At 42.1% G+C, this 22,524-nt stretch overlaps 1 protein-coding gene across 1 annotated transcript in view; it reads left to right on the plus strand.

The window, feature by feature from the left end:
* The window catches only part of LOC124803439 (coiled-coil domain-containing protein 170), a 424,326-nt gene that overhangs the window by 221,910 nt on the left and 179,892 nt on the right, over positions 1 to 22,524 (plus strand). The window contains exon 5 of the mRNA XM_047264624.1: positions 917 to 1,087. Within this exon, the coding sequence (XP_047120580.1) occupies positions 917 to 1,087 (171 nt within the window). The remainder of the gene's footprint in view (positions 1 to 916; positions 1,088 to 22,524) is intronic.

A 22,524-nucleotide genomic window follows, 5' to 3' on the forward strand; every position in this document is an offset into this window, starting at 1 on the left:
AGTATGGAGATGACGAATACACGCTTCCAATGTGCGTTCACCGCGATGTCGCCAAACACGGATGCGACCATCATGATGCTTTAAACAGAACCTGGATTCATTCGAAAAAATAACGTTTTGCGATTCGTGCACCCAGGTTCGTCGTTGAGTACACCATCGCAGGCGCTCCTGTCCGTGATGCAGTGTCAAAGGTAACCGCAGTCATGGTCTCCGAGCTGATAGTCCATGCTGCTGCAAACGCCGCCGAACTGTTCGTACAAATGGTTGTTGTCTTGCAAACGTCCCCATCTGTTGACTGAGGGATCGAGACATGGCTGCACCATCGGTTACAGCCATGCGGATAAGATGCATGTCATCTCGACTGCTAGTGATACGAGGCCGTTGGGATCCAGCACGGCGTTCCGTATTACCCTCCTGATCTCACCGATTTCATATTCTGCTAACTCATTGGATCTCGACCAACGCGAGCAGCAATGTCGCGATACGATAAACCGCAATCGCGATAGGCTACAATCCGACCTTTATCAAAGTCGGAAACGTGATGGTGCGCATTTCTCCTCCTTACGCGAGGCATCACAAAAACGTTTCACCAGGCAACGTCGGTCAACTGCAGTTTGTGTATGAGAAATCTGTTGGAAACTTTTCTCATGTCAGCACGTTGTAGGAGTCGCCACCGGCGCCAACCATGTGTGAATGCTCTGAAAAGCTAATCATTTGCATATCACAGCATCTTCTTCTTGCCGGTTAAATTTCGCGTCTGTAGCACGTCATCTTCGTGGTGTAGCAATTTTAATGGCCAGTAGTGTATTCCCTCCAGCGTAAGCCAAGTTTAAGAGACACACACTCCATGTCCAGTAGTAAAGGAATACGTAGGTGACGCCACAATTGAGCACTGTGTGCGCGTCCCATGTTGCAGGTGCGCATGCTGGAACTGGAGTGCCACTCGGAGGAGAGTATGAAGGAGTCGCACCGCAAGGCGATGCAGGACCTGTTGCGGAGGCTGTCGGCGGCGCTGGGCATCGACTACTCGGACACTACGCCCTCCGCGCCAGACAGCCTCATCCACAAGGCTGCCGAGCTGGTGCAGGTACTGCTCTGACTCTGCTCACTGTATAGCAAGGTCGCCACCGCACGTATCCGCAAGAGGAGGGGTCCTGGACTCTGGCGTTAGATCTTTTATTCCTCACAGAACTCACGAGCATTTTTGGAAATAACTGTCTGCGAAGCTGTTAAACCGCTCATTTAGCATTGCCGACTGCAATAGGGTACATTGATTTTTTTTCTTTACATTCTTTCCTATTTTTATTTCATCCCCCTCGCCCCACGGATTGGGGTTGGGGAGGGGGGAGAAAGGAGATTTATAAGATAAGAGGCTGATTTATTGGTTCATTAAAACGTTTACACAGATGAATGAAGTGATTAGTTCATGTAGACAGGAAGGGGTAGAGGTACAATGAGATTTGTAGGATTTTGATTGGAGTATCCAATGGTTTTATGTGTATGTATGTTTGGTTGAGAGATTTTGGAGGGCGTTGAGGTAAGAAATTCCGATCCAAGCCTAAAGATGTGGGTAGAAGGTGTGGTGACGACGGGAGCACTGAAAAGGAGGAGGCTCTGTCAGATCGGTTACGATGCAGGTATGTTGTTGTTGTGGTCTTCAGTCCTGAGACTGGTTTGATGCAGCTCTCCCTGCTGCTCTATCCTGTGCAAGCTTCTTCATGTCCCAGTACTTACTGCAACCTACATACTTCTGAATCTGCTTAGTGTATTCATCTCTTGGTCTCCAATTTTTACTCTCCACGCTGTCCTCCAATGCTAAATTTCTGATCCCTTGACGCCTCAGAACATGTCCTACCAACCGATCCCTTCTTCTAGTCAAGTTGTGCCACAAACTCCTCTTCTCTCCAATTCTATTCAATAACTCCTCATTAGTTATGTGATCTACCCATCTAATCTTCAGCATTCTTCTGTAGCACCACATTTCGAAAGCTTCTATTCTCTTCTTGTCCAAAATATTTGTCGTCCATGTTTCACTTCCATGCATGGCTACACTCCACACAAATACTTTCAGAAACGACTTCCTGACACTTAAAGCTATACTCGACGTTAACAAATTTCTCTTCTTCAGAAACGCTTTCCTTGCCATTGCCAGTGTACATTTTATATCCTCTCTACTTCGACCATCGTCAGTTATATTGCTCTCCAAATAGCAAAACTCATTTACTAATTTAAGTGTCTCATTTCCTAATCTAATTCCCTCAGCATCAACCGACTTAATTCGACTACATTCCATTATCCTCGTTTTGCTTTTGTTGATGTTCATCTTATACCCTTCTTTCAAGACACTGTCCATTCCGTTCAACTGCTCTTCCAAGTCCTTTGCTGTCTCTGGCAGAATTACAATGTCATCGACGAACCTCAAAGTTTTTATTCCTTCTCCCTGGATTTTAATACCTACTCCGAATTTTTCTTTTGTTTCCTTTACTGCTTGCTCAATATAGAGATTGAATAACATCGGGGAGAGGCTACAACCCTGTCTCACTCTCTTCCCAACCACTGCTTCCCTTTCATGCCCCTCGACTCTTATAACTGCCATCTGGTTTCTGTACAAATTGTAAATAGCCTTTCGCTCCCTGTATTTTACCCCTGCCACCTTTAGAATTTGAAAGAGAGTATTCCAGTCAATATTGTCAAAAGCTTTCTCTAAATCAACAAATGCTAGAAACGTAGGTTTGCCTTTCCTTAATCTTTCTTCTGAGATAAGTCGTAAGGTCAGTACTGCCTCACCTGGATATACACTCCTGGAAATGGAAAAAAGAACACATTGACACCGGTGTGTCAGACCCACCATACTTGCTCCGGACACTGCGAGAGGGCTGTACAAGCAATGATCACACGCACGGCACAGCGGACACACCAGGAACCGCGGTGTTGGCCGTCGAATGGCGCTAGCTGCGCAGCATTTGTGCACCGCCGCCGTCAGTGTCAGCCAGTTTGCCGTGGCATACGGAGCTCCATCGCAGTCTTTAACACTGGTAGCATGCCGCGACAGCGTGGACGTGAACCGTATGTGCAGTTGACGGACTTTGAGCGAGGGCGTATAGTGGGCATGCGGGAGGCCGGGTGGACGTACCGCCGAATTGCTCAACACGTGGGGCGTGAGGTCTCCACAGTACATCGATGTTGTCGCCAGTGGTCGGCGGAAGGTGCACGTGCCCGTCGACCTGGGACCGGACCGCAGCGACGCACGGATGCACGCCAAGACCGTAGGATCCTACGCAGTGCCGTAGGGGACCGCACCGCCACTTCCCAGCAAATTAGGGACACTGTTGCTCCTGGGGTATCGGCGAGGACCATTCGCAACCGTCTCCATGAAGCTGGGCTACGGTCCCGCACACCATTAGGCCGTCTTCCGCTCACGCCCCAACATCGTGCAGCCCGCCTCCAGTGGTGTCGCGACAGGCGTGAATGGAGGGACGAATGGAGACGTGTCGTCTTCAGCGATGAGAGTCGCTTCTGCCTTGGTGCCAATGATGGTCGTATGCGTGTTTGGCGCCGTGCAGGTGAGCGCCACAATCAGGACTGCATACGACCGAGGCACACAGGGCCAACACCCGGCATCATGGTGTGGGGAGCGATCTCCTACACTGGCCGTACACCACTGGTGATCGTCGAGGGGACACTGAATAGTGCACGGTACATCCAAACCGTCATCGAACCCATCGTTCTACCATTCCTAGACCGGCAAGGGAACTTGCTGTTCCAACAGGACAATGCACGTCCGCATGTATCCCGTGCCACCCAACGTGCTCTAGAAGGTGTAAGTCAACTACCCTGGCCAGCAAGATCTCCGGATCTGTCCCCCATTGAGCATGTTTGGGACTGGATGAAGCGTCGTCTCACGCGGTCTGCACGTCCAGCACGAACGCTGGTCCAACTGAGGCGCCAGGTGGAAATGGCATGGCAAACCGTTCCACAGGACTACATCCAGCATCTCTACGATCGTCTCCATGGGAGAATAGCAGCCTTCATTGCTGCGAAAGGTGGATATACACTGTACTAGTGCCGACATTGTGCATGCTCTGTTGCCTGTGTCTATGTGTCTGTGGTTCTGTCAGTGTGATCATGTGATGTATCTGACCCCAGGAATGTGTCAATAAGGTTTCCCCTTCCTGGGACAATGAATTCACGGTGTTCTTATTTCAATTTCCAGGAGTGTATATGAGGGCGGATTTAATGGTCGAGTAAGGGGAGATGATTAAAGTTCTGTTTGGAGGGGATATGGAGAATGTATAGATGAAGTGTTGAGGGAATGTGATGATATAGGCACGGCCGAGAACCAGGATCGGTGAGGAGGAGGGGGGGGGGGGGGGGGCGAAGCAGAAATCCACGAAACTACATTTGCATAGCAGAGGATTAGGAATTTATAGGTGTGATAGAGTGTGGAAGGGTGTAGCTCTACCTAACTTCTCTCTGTCTGTATAGGTCTCGAAAGGCACAACAGTGCCGACCAACCGCCGTGTGATCCTTAGCCGATAGGCGTCACTTGATGTGGTTACGGAGATGCAGGTGGTCAGCACACCGCTCTCCAGGCCGTCGTCAATTTTCGTGACGGGAACCGCTACTTCTCAGTCAAGTAGCTCCTTAGTTGTGGCCTCACAAGGGCTGAGTGTTCCCCGTTCGCAAAGATCGCTCGGGAGACTAGAAGGTGACCCATCTAAGTGCTAGCCAATCCCGACAGCGCCGAACTTCGGTTATCTGATGGGAACCGCTGTTACCATTGCGGCAAGGCTGTTGGCACAGAATAACTTATGTTTGTTGAAATAACTCACTGGAAAGCAGCCAGGTAACGTCCTCTGTAACTGCCGATATTTCGACACGTGGAACTCCATCATTTTTCAAGGCACAAACGAAAGGAAAAATCGCCGTGTAGGGTAGCATAAACCCTAGGTCGCCAGGGTTACGTCAACCAGAAATCAACAGACGGCATAGGTAAGAAGACAATACATACCCTGAGCAACTAGCGCCATCACACAGCTGGCCTCTGTGGCCGAGCGGTTCTAGGCGCTTCAGTCGCACGGTCGCAGGTTCGAATCCTGACTCGGGCATGGATGTGTGTGATGTCCTTAAGGTTGGTTAGGTTTAAGTAGTTCTAAGTTCTAGGTGACTGATGACCTCAGCTGTTAAGTTCCACAGTACTCAGAGCCATTTGAGCCATCACACAACCAAAAATGTCCAGTGTCAGGCGTTGCAATGAATTCAAAGAAGAGGTTTGAGTGCTGCAAGGAGCAAAACTTCTGTGCTCTTGGGCAATGAACTGTACAGCAAACATTCTCAACCTGCCCTTTATGACAATTTTTAGACTACTCTACAACAAGCTGTACGAGGTGCGGCTAGAAAAAAACCGGACTGATGCTGGAAAAAACATTTATTTACAATTATTTACAATTTCATGTTATCTCCTTCAATGTACTCTCCTCCTCGGTCTCTACACCGCTCCATACGAATTTTCCACTGTTCATAGCAATGCTGCAGATCATTTTCGGTAAGTCCATACATTACTTCCGTCGCTTTTTCTTTTACTGCTTCAACAGTCTCAAATCTAGTTCCTTTCAAAGCTGACTTGACTTTAGGGAAAAGAAAAAAGTCACAGGGGGCCAAATCAGGTGAGTAGGCTGGATGATCTAAGATGGGAATGTTGTGTTTTGCCAAAAACGTCTTCACTGACAACGCACTGTGAGCTGGGGCATTGTCTTGGTGAAGGATCCAGGACTTTTTTCTCCACAAATCGTTCCGTTTTCTCCGTACTCGCTCACGTAGGGTAGCCAGGGCGCTAATGTAGTAATGCTGATTCACTGTTTGTCCCTCTGGTACCCAATCAATGTGCACAATCCCTTTGATGTCAAAAAAAAAAAAAAACAATCATCATTGCCTTGAATTTCGATTTTGACATTCGTGCTTTTTTTTGTCGTGGAGAACCAGGAGTTTTCCAATGCATCGATTGGCGTTTAGTTTCGGGATCGTAAGTAAAAACCCACGATTCATCGCAAGTAATAACATTTTGTAAGAAGGTGGGATCACTTTCAATGTTTTCCAGGATGTCAGAACAAATCATTCTTCGGCGTTCCTTCTGTTCAATTGTGAGACACTTTGGAACCATTTTTGAACACACTTTGTTCATGTTGAAACTTTCATGAAGAATCTGCCTAACACTTTCCTTGTCAACTCCTGTTAACTCAGACACTGCTCTGATTGTTAAACGGCGATCTTGTCGAACAAGTTTACCGATTTTTGCAATGTTTGCATCAGTTTTTGCTGACAATGGTCTACCAGTACGAGTGTCATCACTGGTGTCTTCGCGGCCATCTTTAAATCGTTTAAACCACTCAAACACTTGTTTTCGCGATAAACAATCATCGCCGTACACTTGTTGTAACATTACAAACGTTTCACTTGCAGATTTTCCTAGTTTGAAACAAAATTTGATGTTAACACGCTGTTCTTTCTGTACACTCAACATTTTCCGACGCACAGACAAAACGTCAACTACTTAAAACAGACGCCACGGGCAGACTGAGTGCAGGAGGCAGATGAAACTCGAGCAGTAGGCGGAGCGAGAGTCACGCGACAGGCCACGCGACTTTCAGCCTTATTGCATTCGTTTTATTGTTTCACCAGTACTAGTCCGGTTTTTTTCTAGCCACACCTCGTATTTACGAGAGTGTGAAGAACACATGCGGGAACTTAACATAGGGACTGTACACTTCTGACTGTGAAGGATGGTGGAGGTTCTGTAATGCTTTGGATTATTATGTTATGGTTTTCAGTGGCTCTTATATTTTGGGTTCTCGTATTATTTTGAAGAAAATTCCGGACATTTTCAAAATATTGCCCAAAAAATTCAGGAGAGTGTCGGGATACAGTCCGCAATTATTTCTACGTCGCTTCCTCTTAAAGTCCTTATAGAGTTCCAGAAATAGGGTACTTCCAACACCCGGCACAAATTAATCATGGCTGTAGAATACTTTCCCAGCATCTTTCCCCAATTTCAAAAAGGATGCCTTCATTCCCTCCCTGCTGCATAACTTGATCACAACAGTACCTTATCAAACATCTGACGGAAAATAGATTGAATACCTGTCAATGCCTACTGAGACTACATTCGCTTCTACAAGGCAAAGCAATTGTAGTAGAATTTGAAAAACGTGGCCTTCCAATATGGTAGGTGTGTTCCTTCATCTACGCTTATCTACGGACTCAAATGTATTGCTCACAGAGAATATGCAGAATTTTTTGCACTAGAACAGAGATAAAAAGGTTGTCAAGACACAATTTTTTTTTTTCAGTTGGTAACTATCAAACATTTGAGGCACAATAACTTTTGTGTACTTCCATTCAAATTAAGTTCTGACAGCACGAAACAGGTATACAAAAATGGAAATTTTAGAATTTTGTCTCTCTTATGTAACGTTCTGAAGGTATATTTATAACTATGGCGCACTATTCCAGGAGTGCTGAGGACATTTTACAGTATGCACTATGACTGTCCAAGGATTACAGAAGATAATGTGCGCACACAGTTAACATAGCGCACGGTCACCTCAGCCGTCCAAAACAACACACATGCTAATTTTGCAGCTAACTATTTTTTATGTACAGATTGAGAGATTTACTACCAGATTTGATTAAGGGAAAATGTCGTGGACACACAGTGCATAATCGTATGAGACATACTACAGTTTAATCGTATGAGACATACTACAGTTTTTTTATAGAAAGTAATTTTGAAAGTTTATGCTCATGAGACAGGCAAAATACCCTCAAACTTCAAAAAGAATATAATAATTCCAATTCCAAAGAAAGCAGGAATTATCAGTTTAATAAGTCACGGTTGCAAAATACTAACACGAATTCTTTACAGGCGAATGGAAATGCTGGTAGAAGCCGACCTCGGGGAAGATCAGTTTGGATTCCGTAGAAATATTGGAACACGTGAGGCAATACTGACCTTACGACTTAGCTTAGAAGGAAGATTAAGGAAAGGCAAACCTACGTTTCTAGCATTTGTAGACTTAGAGAAAGCTTTTGACAATATTGACTGGAATACTCTCTTTCGAATTCTGAAGGTGGCAGGGGTAAAATACAGGGAACGAATGGCTATTTATAATTTTTACACAAACCAGAAGGCAGTTACAGGAGTCGAAGGGCATGAAAGGGAAGCAATGGTTGAGAAGAGAGTGAGAGAGGGTTGTAGTCTATCCCCGGTGTTATTCAATCTGTACATTGCACAAACAGTATAGGAAACCAAAGAGAATTCTGGAGTAGGAATTAAAATCCAGGAAGAAAAAATAAAAAGTTTGAGGTTTGCCGATGACATTGTAATTCTGTCGGAGACAGCAAAGGACTTGGAAGAACAGTTGAACGGAATTGACAGTCTTGAAAGGAGCTATAAGTTGAGCATCAACAAAAGCAAAACGAGAATAATGGAATATAGTCGAATTAAATCAGGTGATGCTGAGGGAATCAGATTAGGAAATGAGACACTTAAAGTAGTAGATGAGTTTTGCTATTTGGACAGCAAAATAACTACAGATGGTCGAAGTAGAGAGGATATAAAATGTAGACTGGCGATGGCAAGAAAAGCGTTTCTGAAGAAGAGAAATTTGCTAACAACGTGTATAGATATGTCAGGAAACTTTTTCTGAAAGTATTTGTTTGCAGTGCAGCCGTTTATTGTGAAACATGGACGATAAACAGTTTAGAGAAGAAGAGGAGCTTTCAAAATGTGATGCTACGTAAGAATGCTGAAGATTAGATGGGTAGATCACATAACTAATGAGGAGGTGCCGGCCGCTGTGGGCGAGCGGTTCTAGGCGCTTCAGTCTGGAACCGCGCGACCGCTATGGTAGCAGGTTCGAATCCTGCCTCAGGCATGGATGTGTGTGATGTCCTTAGGTTAGTTAGGTTTAAGTAGTTCTAAGTTATAGGGGACTGATGACATGAGATGTTACGCCCCATAGTGCTCAGAGCCATTTGAACCATTTTTTAATGAGGAGGTGCTGAATAGAACTGGGGAGAAATGTAATCTGTGGCACAACTTGACTATAAGAAGGGATCGGTTGGTAGGACACGTCATGAGGCATCAAGGGATCACCAATTTAGTACTGGAATGAAGCTTGGAGGGTAAAATTCGTAGAGGGAGACCAAGAGATGAATACACGAAGCAGATTCAGAAGGATGTAGGTTGCAGTAGATACCCAGAGGTGAAGAGGCTTGCATGGGATAGAGTAGCTTGGAGAGCTGCATCAAATCAATCTTTGGACTGAAGACCACAGCAAGAACAGCAACATGTTCATTTTTCCCACTCGTCTGTAAAAAGAAAACCAATGAAAAAGTTGTAGATTCACAGAATTGATATTTTCGTGTAGTGAAATGCTATGTGGGAACAACGTGGCTCTCTCTTTTATCCTACATAGGTATATTATTTTTAAACTGGAAAGCTACCTCCAGTTATTTTGTAAGCTTAGGAGAAGACTGTCCAATGATTTTGCAAAAGTTATCGATGCTTAACACTGACAATGACTTGATAAATTTCTTTTCACTTTTGTAGCCGTTTTTTAAATATTTTTAATAAAACACTAAAATGCCTTACAGGCAACTGAACAACAATTTTGGATGCGTATTATATCATGGATAATCTTAAACATGGAGTGACAAAAAGAAAGCGTGTCCCTCTTCTTTGGATATGAATCTGGCAAAAACATTAAATTATTGTCTTCACCTCAGCTGACTAACAAAACTGAAAGAAATTTTTCATCATCTTTGGAGTACCTTAGTAATTAAGGTTGATTTTATTGATAATCGTTTCAGCGTCATCCGAGAAACAGATAGTGTAGTGACAAAGCTACCAGAGCGCCATTTGTGCCAACCTTTTAATAGGAAATGCTCACAGCCAGAACGCTCAGTGTGGTGCAAACGTGTCAAGCAGGCAACCATGCCATAGAGATGCACTTTTGCTTCCTACAGCCATCTGAGAGAATCTGAATAGTGGCCTTCCGAGAGGCGGGATGGTCCTTTCTGAGAATTGGCACACAAGTTGAACGTGCTGCGCCAGTTGTGTAACGATGCTGGTATCAGAGGTCACGTGAACTTCTCACGTGAACATGCCCTCAGACGCAGCACAGACGACCGCCAGGGTCGACGTATTGTAGTGGCAGCAGTGGCAGATCGCACAGCTATCACAGCACAGATAAGAGGTGCTTTGAACTGGTTATTAGCAGTGAGACTACGGGCACGCCCACCTGTAGCCCGTCTTCCATTCACGCCGCAGCATCGATGTGCATGGCTTGACTGGTGCTGTCAGAGCCTCACTTGGAATGGCGGTCCATGGTCTGCAGTGATGAAAGTAGACTCGTCCTGCACGCGAGTGGTGGTAGTTTGCGCATGCAATGTAGACCTGGTGAGCAATGTCTTGTAGAGAATACTCGTCCAAGAGGCACTGGCCCCTTCCCGGGCATTATGGCCTAGGGTGCAATAAGCTTCAACTCTCGTTCACCTTTGGTGTTTCTGGAGGGGACACTGAACAGCGCTCAGTACCTGCATAATGGTGTTAGACCTGTTCTTTCGCCATTCTTGCAACGGGAAGGTGATGTGTTGTTTCAGCAGGATAATGTACGCCCACACGCTACCCGCAAAACTCAACGTGTTCTGAAAGACATGCACCAACTTCCGTAGTCAGCACGATCTCTGGACTTGTCTCCAATTGAGCATGTGTGAGATGCGATGGGACAAGAAGTGACTTGTGCGACTCGTCAACCGACAATTCTCACAGAACTACGTGAACAGATCGAGCAGGAGTAGAATAACATATCTCAGTACAGTATTCGCCATCTGTACCATCGACTGTGTGGGGTGGCGGGTGGATTAATAGTTAATGTTCCTATTATTTATTTAATATTGTTGTTTGCCATTCTCAACACTGGCTCTCTAACTACAATATTGGCAACCAGAAAGTGATTAGCAAAACGTGAAGCCTGTAATTAGAATTCCTAGTGCCCACTTCATCTGAGAAATACATTTATAGCTACAGCTTATAGCTCTGAGGAATTAGGAGATTGTCTGGGATTCATAATCAAAAACCATTCTCTCTAAAATGTTCACTATATTCTGAAAGTCACAGACCAAAAAGAATCCACACAATCCTACTACCAGAGAAGTTCAGAGTGTAATGTGCTGATGCAACTATAACTGTTCAAATTAAATGTTTAAGTGAATGCTCGCCATAATTTGATGATAATGTTCATTAAACACCACGCTAATAATGATAGAATGTCTGTCCTGCGGCGGCACGTGAAAATACAACATAAGCAAACTAAAGATAGATCATTAATGTCATCCCAAAATTAACACTTCACTCGAAAACGATTTCATGGTTACGTGTATCCCGAGTAACTTATTGCTGCATCTGAGGCTGTTTATATCAACGATACCGACGCGACGCGACTCCCGGCACAGGTGGTGCGCTAATCAGCGTCTGGAGAGAACTGGGGCGCAGCGTTCTAACATATAAAGCCACGGTGCGGACGGCTAAGGGAACGCCTGATAAAATCTGCTCTCCCGACTAGCCGCTGGGCTAGTAATGCACCACTTTAAGTTGTCGAATAAATCATTGCTTCCTTTGCTGATGGCCGATGAAGCTCTCAATTTAAATGTGCAATCAGCACACAAGTAAGTAATCATAATAAAAGTCTGACGTGGCTAAGTCAAATATTTTGGGCGAGAGAATTAATCTAATTACACTACACGCAGTACACGAGCTCTGAACTTGCTCTTTGGAGATACACTATCGCTATAGTTTTATAGTTATTCAGTTGAAACTTCTCACATCTTTATGATTATAGCGGATCTCCCTTCTATTTAAATTTAAACATCCTAGCTTTATTTATTCGCCTACTTAATCTGTCTTGCTTCCTTAATTTCTAAGACAAAAACCAGAAAATCATGAATTTCAACTAAAATTTTAATTTGTGAGATCCAGAATACTGTTTCTGCTAAATTATTATGCAAAAGGAATCTAAATATAAATTTTCAAGTTTCTAGCTCTTTTCTGTTGCGTCAATGATTTTTACAGAAAACGTCCAAATTTCGAAAATGGTTAAAGTTATTGAGCTGATATTCAACACGTATTGATTTAGTATTACTCCTGACATGCTAGAAACATTTCAGGTTATTTACTTCTTCCAGTCCACTGTTCACTTATGACTGCAAAATACTTGTTGAAAGTTTCCGTAACTTTTGTTGTCCAAGAAATCATTCATCCTTCATAACATAAGTTTATATTTTTATAGTGTTTGGTTTCATTTGGTGATTGATTTTTGATAACTTCCCATATTGCTTTAAATTTGTTTTTTTGAATTTTCAATATATTTGTCATTTGCCATTGCTTTAGCTTTCCTTATGACATTTTTCAGGATCCTTTTGTAATGCTTCAGGTATAATTGAAATTCATAAGGCATGTTGAGTCTTTGCTATATTGTGTAATCTTCTCTTCTCTGTGCAAGAGATTCTAATACCTGTTGTAATCCATTTGTTCTTTTTGAGGTTACGTTGGCATATTTGTTTTTTTAATGGCAATGCAGCTCCAAAGTAGGACATGACGATTTCCATGAATTTTTCAAACTTTTCGTTGGTATTTTCACAAGTATACATTTCATACCAGGTTTCTTCACTTAATCTCTGTATAAAAACGTTTGTTTGTTTCTATATCTTCTTGTTTCTTTTACAAGTTCCCCTTTCTCATTTGTTTCGCTTAGGGTGGGAAAAACAGTGAACTGTGCATACTGATCACTGAATCCAGTATTAAGATCCCCAGCACAGAATTTGTGATTTACGTTTGTGTCTATTATATTTGATCAATTGTTGAGCTTGTTGTTGGTGTAACTCTTGTAGGAGAATCTATGGTGGCTTTATGTGATATATTTCCAGTAGGGCCATTAAGCTTTGCTGGCCTTTTAAGATTCCCTGAAAATCAATATTAAAATCTCCACATATGATCAGTGTTTTGTTGAAGTTTATTATAGTAGTTAAAACTGCTTCTAGTTCATGACAGAAACCAGTTAAGTTCCCACCAGGCTCCTATATACACAAATAACTATTAATTTTAATATGGATAGTTCAATTACAGATACTTTAAAAACTTTCTCTTCAGCTAACAGTTGAATGGGTTTTATGTTACAGTAGCCAAACCAGTTTTAATAAATATACAGGACCCTCCATGGCTATATGTGGTTCTAAAGAACGATTATGACAGGTTGAAGTCTGCTGGTTTTGTGACTGGCATTGCATAGGCAGCCAGTGTCAGTTATACACATTACAGAAGCGTTTCTTAGCTCATCAACAAATAAAATCTCATGTTGACTTAATTTGCTTAGCAATGATTGGACGGTTTGGTGAATCAGCATGAAATTATAAGATCTTTTAGACTTTATTTAATTGATCATTTACTTTTATTTTGTCAATAAAAAATCGTTCAGGTGTACCGGAAGTACTGTTTTCCTTTTCCCTGCTGCACTTATTCTTCCATTATCATCTGCTGCAGAATTTTCCTCTATGTCTGGCTCCCCTCTTACTTATTCAGCTGCTCCAGTTGTTGATTCTGCTGTTGACGCTATTGTTGATGATTTTGCTGCTGGTGTTAAGAGCTGGGTCTGCAATTGGTGGAGCTATTACTGCATTCGTTGCTGTTGCTGTGACTGAATATTGGGGGTACCTTGTTTCTTCTTTTGTTTTTGTTGATGCTGGTGACTGCGGCCTTGTCACAGTTGTTTCCTTTGAATATTGGGGCGGGGGGGGGCAATCCAGGATGATTTTGCATTTGAGTGTTTGATGCCTCGTGTTGATAATTTCTTTTATTTTTGCGACAAGCAGTTTTCTTATGTGTGGAATCTTCACCCAATATTGTTAACATTTACGAGTTGTACATTTCTGAAATTTTGCGAAGGAATGAAATTTGTTGGTTGGCGTTGATTATTTCTTTATTTACGCATGACCAAGATTGTAAGTCATGCCGATGTGGCATGCTCAACACTAAAATATTTGTGTGTCGACTGTCCTTGTTTTGCTTTGTGAATTTCGTTTTCGTACAAGTCATTTGACCCACCAAAAGCACAACAAAGTCTTCAGAGGATAAGTCAGCAACGTCTGTTTATCGCACATGTTTGCAAACTTTCGACGTAGAAGCACCACGCTTTAGTATAAGCGATTGTTTGTATAGTGGACTAACCGTTCAGAAGACGAGCAAATCCACCATGGCTGTCTACCATAACGACTACTTTTTTTCGTTCGAGTTTCTTTGCATGTTTGGAAGGACTGCCAGCGTTATAGCCAAAACATTCAACATCAGCGCTAGACAGATACTTGATATTTAAGTAACGCAAGTGTTCAGGTCTTTCAGATTCTTTTTCTTTCATGACAGTAACTGAGTTGTTAAGCATTCTTTCGGATGTATCACTCCGCGTGTTTGTAGTTGCACATTCAGCTCGCACATGATTTTTATCACATGCACAATGTTTCTTATTTGCACAGTTGACAGCACACTAGTCTGCTTGTGAATACGATATTAAGCCCCTATTACACGATGCGCGTAAACCGTACACCTATGCACCAACGCCCCAAGTGTGCATATCTGTAACTACATGCTGGTTCACGTAGACCTATTATACCATTCACGCGGGGTACACCTGGCGCTCATGCGCAGTAGAGAGTGATAACGCTTGAAACGCAAATAGAACCGTCTGCTCTCTTGTAAAGTCGTTCGTTCTACAGCGTAAAACAAGGGGGACCGAGTGACATATTGAAACGTCATTACTTCAGATTATGTGAGCTCAAGGCTCCTATTTAATAAGAAACTCTTTTTTATCATTATTTATGAAGTAATTGTTATTCTATTATGTAGGTTACTATTGTTCTGAATTACAGACTCGGCAGTTAGTGTTGTATTACGATAGTTGGTTACACAGGTACACGCATATCTAAATTTACATTAGCACATGGAGGACCCGCTTGTTTTTGGAGTTATAAGGAAGAACAAGGACGAAAACGAAAAGCCAGACGTTGTTGAGTTCGACCCTGGCTGAAAGCAAGGAACAAAGGCAGAGAATTGTATTGCTTGTGAAAAAGTGGGGCCCGAAGATACGCAAGAATTTCGGAACTTCGTGAGGATGGACATCGCCCGTTTCGGGAAGCTGCTGTCAATGATAAAAGATGGAATTAGCAAGTGTGACACAGTCACGAGGGAGACTTATCTCACCTTCTCTAATGTAAGAATTAAATCATATGTTTATATGTTTTGTGATCATACCCGCATAGATCACTGATAAAATACCAGAACATACGGTACCCTGTTAAGTTGCGGGCTGGTTGTAACATTACGTTTCCTGGGGAATCTTTTATGAGTCTGGCTTTTAGCCACAGAATAGCACAGCCCACCATTTCAAAAGTTGTTGTGGGTGTATGCACTGCAATTTGCAACACTTTAAAGGACCAAACCTTAAAAGTGCACTTGTGCTATTTTTCCAAGTTTGGAAAATGAAATGCACTGTGCAATATGCTACTCAATTTTGCAGTCCTTGTCTGTTGCGCTGGGCGAAACTGCACGGACTTCCCCGCCATCACTGCCCGTTTCTCTTTTCTGGCATGCTGAAAGAAAGTAAGAGATGCAATCAAATCAAACATGAACTTTCGTAAGCGAAGGCATTACGATACAAATCGAAAGTCACCGTGTAAAGTTATAAGCATATTACTCAGAAAGAAATGATTGCCAAGGTATCGCATTATGATACAGCGGGTACATGCATACACCTTTCCTCGCTGTATTCCTGAATTTAGATGATTAACGCCTCTTTGATCCATTTAATTTCTATAATACAAAGTAATCAAAAGAAAAAATGCTGTCACAAACAGCTAGTATAAAAGGAAGTCTAGTGGCAAAAAAATATTTTTTTTTTTTTTTGCATTTATGAAAACCTACTTACTGAAAAAAACGCGGAAAATCCCCAACACGAAAATCTGAAACTAGTTACTAGCCAGTAGCCACAAAACAATAAGCGAACAACAAGCAGAAAGCACTAAGGTACCACCATCTGCGCATGCGCGAGTTGTCAGCCCCAGATACAGTTTCTGACCACACAAAAAAGGATCAATGAATATTGCTGTTCTTTGGTGCAAGTACACAGTGGAGCAGTTATGATTAACAGCACGGCAGCAATAACGAAACTAACCTAGCAGCTTGAAAATTACAAAGATATAACAACAAATGAATAAAGCATGCATCATCAACGTAAAATGACAGTACTACCAAAATAAACAAAAATATAACTAAATTGCCGGTAATAATTGACATACCGTCGTATATCTTCAAGACTCTTCCAGTTCAGTTCCTTCAGTATCTCTGTGACATTTTACCTTGGATCAAACCAATCTGTGACCATTTGTGCTGCCCCTCTCTGTCCATGTTTAATACCTCCTGTAGCCCTATTTGGCACAGATTCCATGCACTTAAACAATATTCTAGAACCAGTAGCATGAGTAATTTGTAAGCAATCTCCTTTGTAGACTGATTGCACTTCCCCAGTATTCTACCAATAAACCAAGGCCTACCACCTGCTTTACCCACAAGTGAGACAATATGATAATTCCACTTCATATCCCTACAAAGTGTTGCACCCAAGTATTTGTATGAGTTGCCTGATTCCTACTGTAACTCATTGATGTTATAGTCATAGGATGCTACATTTTTTGTTTATTGGGAAGTGCATGGTTTTACATTTCTGAACATTTAAAGCAAGTTAACAATCTTTGCACCACTTTGAAATCTTATCAAGATTTGACTGAATGTTTATGCAGCTTCTCTCAGATGGTACTTCACTATAGATAACTGCATCATCTGCAAAAAAGTCTGTAGATACAATTAATGTTGCCTGCAATGTCATTAATATACAGCATGAACAACAAGGGTCCCATCACACTTCCCTGGGGCACTTCTGAAGTTACTTCTACATCTGACAATTATTCTCCATCCAAGATAACAAGCTGCACCCTGCATACCAAAAAGTCCTCAATCCAGTTGCAGATTTTACTTGATACCCCATATGATCATACTTTTGACAATGAGTGTGTGTGTGTGTGTGTGTGTGTGTGTGTGTGTGTGTGTGTGTGTTTTACTGAGTCAAATGCTTTTCACATATCAAGAAATAGTGCATGTACCTGACTGTCTTTATCCAAAGCTTTCGGTATGTCATGTGAGAAAAGTGCAAGTTTGGTTTCACATGATCGATGTTTCCAAAATCTGTACTGCTGGCTTTGAGTAGGTCATTCTGTTCAAGATACATTATGTTTGAGCCCAGATTATGTTCTAAGATCCTACAACAAATCAGTTACAATATTGGATGGTAGTTTTGTGAATCACTTCTACTGCCCTTCTTGTAGACAGGGGTGTCCTGTGTCTTTTTACAAAAACTGCGATGGCCTTTTTGTTTGAGGGATCTATGATAGATAACACTTATAAGAGGAGCTAATTCAGCTGCAAATCCAGTACATAACCTGTCAGGGATTCTATTGGGCTCTGGAGCTTTGTTCAGTTTTAACAATTTCAGCTGTTTCTCAATGCTACTGACACTAGTACTTCATTTCATTGATCTTTCCAGTGGTGCAAGGAACATACAAAAATGGAGTTGTGCATTTCAGCATTTGCTTTGCTAACCTCAATTTCAGTTTCTGTCTCATGTGCTAGGGACTGGACGCTAACTTTGGTACCACTATCAGATTTTATATATGACCAGAATTTGTTTGGGTTTCATGAAATATTTGACAATATTATGCTACAGTAGTCATTGAAGGCATCATTCAGTTGTCCTCCTATCAGCCAAACATGTTTCATTCAGCATCTCTCTGTCCATAGCCCTACACTTTGTTTTACACCTGTTATGCAATAGTTTGTGTTGCTTTACAAGTTTCTTTACAGTGACTGTGTACCAAGGAGGTTCCCTCCCGTTATGAACTGTTCTGCTGGGTACATTTCTATCCAGAGCAAGGTCAACTGTTCTATTAAACTTGGGCCACAGTTTCTCTACATGCTCCTGCCCTGTGCTGGAAGTTTCAAATTCGTTATTAAGATATGACCCTACTGATTTTTTTATGTACTGTACTGAACATATAAATCTTTCTGCATGTTTTGGTTGTCCTTTGTACTTTGGTAATCATTGATGCTACAACCACATCATGGTCACTGATACCAGTTTCGATGTGGACATCATCAAAGAGGACAGGCCTGTTTGTTGTCATTAGATCCAGTATATTTCCATCATGACTGGAGTTCCTAACTATCTGTTCTAGGTAGTTTTTCACAGACGGCATTTAGTAATGTTTCACGTAATGTCTTATTGCACCCACCACTAACAAAACTGTAATTTTCCCAATGAGCTATTGAATGATGAAAGTCTTCACTGGTGATTACAGTGATTTGGGAACATACATACAAGTGAACTGCAGTTTTCTATAAAGTGTTCCATTACATAAGAAGATGAGTCTGGAGGATGGCAGATGGAGCCAGTTATCATTTTATGTCCATCTGTGATACTGAGTCTTGCCCAAACAGTCTCACATACAGTGTCAGTTTCTGTCTTGGTGGATTTGAGTTTCTTGTCTACTGCATCAAGTTCACCACCCCCCTTACTCATTTGCTTATCTTTCAACATACACTTAAATTTTCCCCAAAAATCTCATTGCTATCAATTTCAGGTTTCAAATAGCTTTCTGCACCTAGTATTATGTGAGCTTCACTTCTTTTCACAGACACTTCGAACCCTGCTCGACAAGATATTAATACTTTCACATGTGGGAGGCATTTCTTGCAATCTTACACTGATACTTCTGGGTTTCCTACAGCTGTCATTTTCTGGATTAGAAGGAGGATCTTGCATTGATACTTCTGGGTTTCCTTCAGCTATCGTTTTCTGGATTGGGTGGAGGGTCACTTAATCTAAAAAACCTGTGTGTACACCCACACACAGTCAGCTATCTGAATATCAGCCTCTGATATGTAGTACATACCTGACCCATTTTGAGGCTTCTACAGTTGCAACCCTACGGCACAAGTCCAGGGAGTTTGCAGCCTAGCTCGTCACAGAACCCACAAAGTCTATGGTTCAGTCCTTCCACTCTACTAAGTACCAATGGACGATGATCATTTCTGGGGACAATCATGAGATTCATCGAAAATCTATGCACAAGGCTGGTCTTCTCAACCTTCCCTGCCAGTCTCTAGACTCACACAACAATGACCTCGGAGCCCATTTGACAGGCATCATTTGTTCCAGTGTGCACCTCAGTCTTCAGCTGGTTGCACCATGCCCCCTCAGTGGCTGCTGGAATAGTCTCTTCAGCATGTCGAATGAATCCCTCAAGCATACTCACTGAGTGCACTTTGTGTCTTTTCCTTACCGTTGCTGCCATTTCCCTAAGGGGTACCATCATTTTCCATACGTTTGAAAGCCAATGATTAGTAGACCTCTACCCTTTTGTGTTTACTCCTCTTAACACTGGACAAAAAAGGTTTCCCCAAAACAGGTGAAATGAGTCCCATTAGTTCAGTGTCAGTGAAAGACAGCACTTCAAACTTGTTGGTTAGGAAGATCAGTACAACACCATGAGTCCTCCCTGCTCCTGCCCATCTTGTATAGGACGCCTAGATGTATCGCTGACACATCACTCACAGTCAAATGGGTGAGTAATGACAGATCCTGTATTTCCTGCAGAGGAGACAGGAATGAGAATAGTACTTGTGGTACCTCTGGTACCGATATCACAGGTAGACAACTCTCGGGAGCACTTTCAATTCATCGATTCACAGGAGCTGCCAATCATGTGCCATTAGTCAGGACAGATTCCATTTACATACAAATGTCAACCAGCTCATTCCGTATTTGAGAACAACATTTACAGTGGGGCTGCAGGGTTGCTATAATTAAACATTAGTTCCCCACAATCATAGAACAATGAAACTAAGTAGAAACATTTGTAAGGCGGTGTGGAAGAGGAATAATAAATAAACCATTGAGAGAAGCACATAACAGTCTGGAAGTTTATATGGATACCATTTCAAAACTGTTTGCTGCACTTATTCAATGGTGGACCGTGGAATGTTCAGCCGTCATGACAGCTTGTGCCCTGCTAGAAGATTGCACATTGTGTCCAACATTCTCAACCATGGCAACAGAAACTTCTCCAGCAACTCATGGCACAGTTGGCTGTTGGACTGTCCGAGGATCAATTCACAAATTTCCAGTTAATTTGAACTTCCAAATTGTGTTCTTCAACCCTGGTGTGAAAAGAAGACCTCTCTGCATTCCTTTAATGCACTGATACTCATGAAGAGCAGTAGTGCTATTGCTGTTCTTTTTGGTGTTGGGTTGGTGCGTAAGCTCATAGTATTTTTTCATAAGTTCAGTAAACACAGCTGATACACATAACAAACTTTAGTCATCACTAATATTTTCTCCTTCACTATATACAACAGTCTGCCAATGCTGCGGTAACTTTTTGATATCATGACTATAGAAATCATGTGGTTTTGAGGCAAAGAATTTATCAAACAATGTTTGGAGCACATTTTCATCCGGAGAGGAAGTTCCTTATAAGTTGTTTGACAGAGATCAAAAAAGGTGAAAAGCTAAAGATGCAAGGTCAGGTGAATAAGGTGGGTCCAGAATGACTTTCCACCAACTCCTCATAGTGTTTTTTGTCAGTCCAGTAGAATGCGGGCAGGCATTATCATGGAGCAGCATCACTTTGCACAGTCTTCCTGGTTGTTGTTCTTGAATTGCATCTACAAGACATCTCAGTTGTTGACTATAAATGTCAGCGGTGATAGTTACATCGTGGAGAAGCAATTTGTACTACACCACACCATCGCTGTTCCACCGGATGCATAACATTATCTTTCGTGGATGTATGCAGGTCTTTGTTTGGGTTAAACCATTCCTTTATTTTCTGTGTGTTAGCGTAAAGACACCATTTCTGATCACCAGTAATGATACAGGATACAAATGGTGAATGCTGTTCATGAGCCAAATGATGCCGAGCAAGCAGAGATGCAAATATGGCCATCTGCTGATTTTTAGGATTTTGGCTTAGAGCATGTGGTACCCATACACTTGATTTTTGAACTTTTCCCTTTGCATGCAAATGTCACATGATGGTGGAATGAACACAGTTCATCACATTTGCCAGTTCACGAGTACAGTGATATGGATCATTGTAGATTAATGTATTTAAACAGTCCTCATTAAACCCCAAGATCTCCCTGAGTGTGGAGAGGCACTGATGTCAACACAGACCTCCTTAAAATGAGAAAACTATTTTCTTGCCATATCTGTCCAATATCATTATTCCCATACACAAACCAAATGTTTCTGGCTGCCTCTGCTGCTGTTACCTCTCTGTTGAACTCAAACAGAAGAATATGTCAAAAATGTTCAGATTTCTTCACTTGGCAGTCCGTTTTCTAGCATCCACTTCTCCACTTACTATCTTCAAATGACAAAATGAAAATAAAACTCAAATAGCAATAACGAACTACAAATAAAAAATAACAATTGATAAAAAAAACCTATAGCAACCGGAATGCCAACATGCAAAACAAAAATTGTCTTTACTTATGCACCAGCCCAATAAAACAGCTTTAGAACTAAAGCCATGCTCAGTTTCTCCAGACTCATGTTGACTGTCAGCAACTCTATTGCACATTGGTGAGTTTGTTCAACCCTATGTCACCATACCAGTATGGGTGCCTAACGAAAAGTCATGACACTAACACCACTAACAACACAAAGCCTACAGCACACAGTCTGAATATCACTTCTATAAAGTTAGGCACCCATGTGGTAAATAGTTTTCCACCTACACTGGCTCAAATAGTAAAAGTTTAATTATAACCAGCCTGTGCATCTGACTGAGTACTGAAGTAAATTAATATTTGTGTTGTATGAAAATAATATTTCCCGGGGCAAATGTGGACTCTGACCATAATTTATTCATTATGAACTTCAGATTAAAAGCTGAAGAAACTGCAGAGATGTAATAAATCACGAACAGAAATGGCTGAGAGTTTCAGAGGCAACATAAGTCTATTATTGATTGAAATAGTGGAAAGGAACACAGTAGGAGACAAACAGGTAGATGGGGAAGGCAGCAGAGGAACAAATACACAAAGAGACAAGGCTCCATAGAAATCCTTGGATTAACAAACATACTGCTGAATTAAATTGACAATTAAGGAGAAAAACTAAAAACATGTTAACGGAAGCAGACAAGCCAGAATGTTGTTGTTGTTGTGGTCTTCAATCCTGAGACTGGTTTGATCCAGCTCTCCATGATACCCCATCCTGTACAAGCTTCTTCATGTCCCAGTACTTACTGCAACCTACATCCTTCTGAATCTGCTTAGTGTATTCATCTCTTGGGCTCCCT

The sequence above is a fragment of the Schistocerca piceifrons genome, chromosome 6 (genome assembly GCF_021461385.2).
Source record: "Schistocerca piceifrons isolate TAMUIC-IGC-003096 chromosome 6, iqSchPice1.1, whole genome shotgun sequence".
Lineage (NCBI taxonomy): Eukaryota > Metazoa > Arthropoda > Insecta > Orthoptera > Acrididae > Schistocerca > Schistocerca piceifrons.